General features: G+C 46.1%; 1 protein-coding gene across 1 annotated transcript; it reads right to left on the reverse strand.

The window, feature by feature from the left end:
- Positions 1–127: 127 nt before the first annotated feature.
- LOC109222833 (uncharacterized mitochondrial protein AtMg00810-like) lies at positions 128–651 on the reverse strand (the record flags this gene model as incomplete). The annotated part of the gene is made up of 2 exons (XM_019387141.1): positions 402–651; positions 128–207 (listed from the first exon to the last, which is right to left on the reverse strand). Coding segments are annotated over exons 1-2 (330 nt in total), but the record flags the coding sequence as incomplete, so codon positions are not given.
- Positions 652–1,188: the final 537 nt, after the last annotated feature.

Here is a 1,188-nt window from a genome sequence, read left to right on the forward strand (position 1 = left end):
AACTCACAGTAAATAACTTCATCCAGCCAATAAACTTAAAAGAGTTTTTTGAATCAGTTCCCAACACTCCCTCCCTTGATTCAAAATCACATACACCATGGCATAACATAAAGTAATTGTGTTTTACCGGAGGAAGTGCTTTAGTAAGAATGTCTGCTGCTTGCTCTTCAGTGCTGCAGTGCTTCAACCCAATCAGCCCCTTTGCAACTAGTTCACGAATGAAATGATGTCAAATGTCTATGTGCTTCGACCTTCCATGAAATACAGGATTTTTGGTCATTGCAATTGCTGATAAATTGTCACAAAAGATTTTTGTTGCTTCCTTTTGCTCTTGGTAAAGATCTGCAAGTATCTTCCTTAGCCATAATGCTTGACATGCTGATGACGTTGCTGCAACATACTTCTACCTCTGAAGATGACACGTCGTTGCTTGTTTCTTTGAGCTCCAAGTAATAGCTGCAGACCAAAAGTGAAAAAATTCCCAGAGACACTCTTCCTATCATCCAAAGATCCTGCCCAGTCACTATCCGAAAAGCCATACAAATTAAAACTAGAACATCGAGAGTACCATAATCCAAAATCCATAGTTCCAGCAACACAGCGCAAGATTCTTTTAGCTGCTCCAAGATGATGCTTTGAAGGTTTATGCATAATAATCTTCCTTTGCTAATAGCGGTGAGGGTCCGTCGAAGAGACGACGGGTGGAATCCGAAGTGGCCACTTCTATCGAAGATTCTTCGGGGGGCGACCTTCCCTTGGCGGTGACACTATCTCGGCCGCAGAGGCGAACCAGTTGGCAGAGGCCAACCCGATGGTAAAGGCTTTGGTCGTTGGGAAAAATCAATGGGCTATTGCGATAGGAAGTCGGGGTTCCGAGGCCGTTGTTGGCGATTTGGGCGGGCATTCGTCATCCAGACCGAATTGAGCTTCTTCAGCCGCAGAGTGGGGAAAGGGCGTTGTGGTCGACGACTATGAATCGGACTTCGACCTTGATCCTGACGATGTCAAGATGTTCGAGGAGGGCTTTACCCGTACTGTGGTAAGAGCGGGAGGTCCCTCCCGTATACTTGAGATTCCATCGGAGCTTAATCTTCTGCGCGATACGGAGGGTTTGGTACCACAGTTTGATCTTCTATGCTCTGCCGCAGAGTGCGAGGCTCTTCGGAATGCCAGCGATGTCGAATTAAT

Source organism: Nicotiana attenuata, unplaced genomic scaffold, assembly GCF_001879085.1.
Source record: "Nicotiana attenuata strain UT unplaced genomic scaffold, NIATTr2, whole genome shotgun sequence".
NCBI lineage: Eukaryota > Viridiplantae > Streptophyta > Magnoliopsida > Solanales > Solanaceae > Nicotiana > Nicotiana attenuata.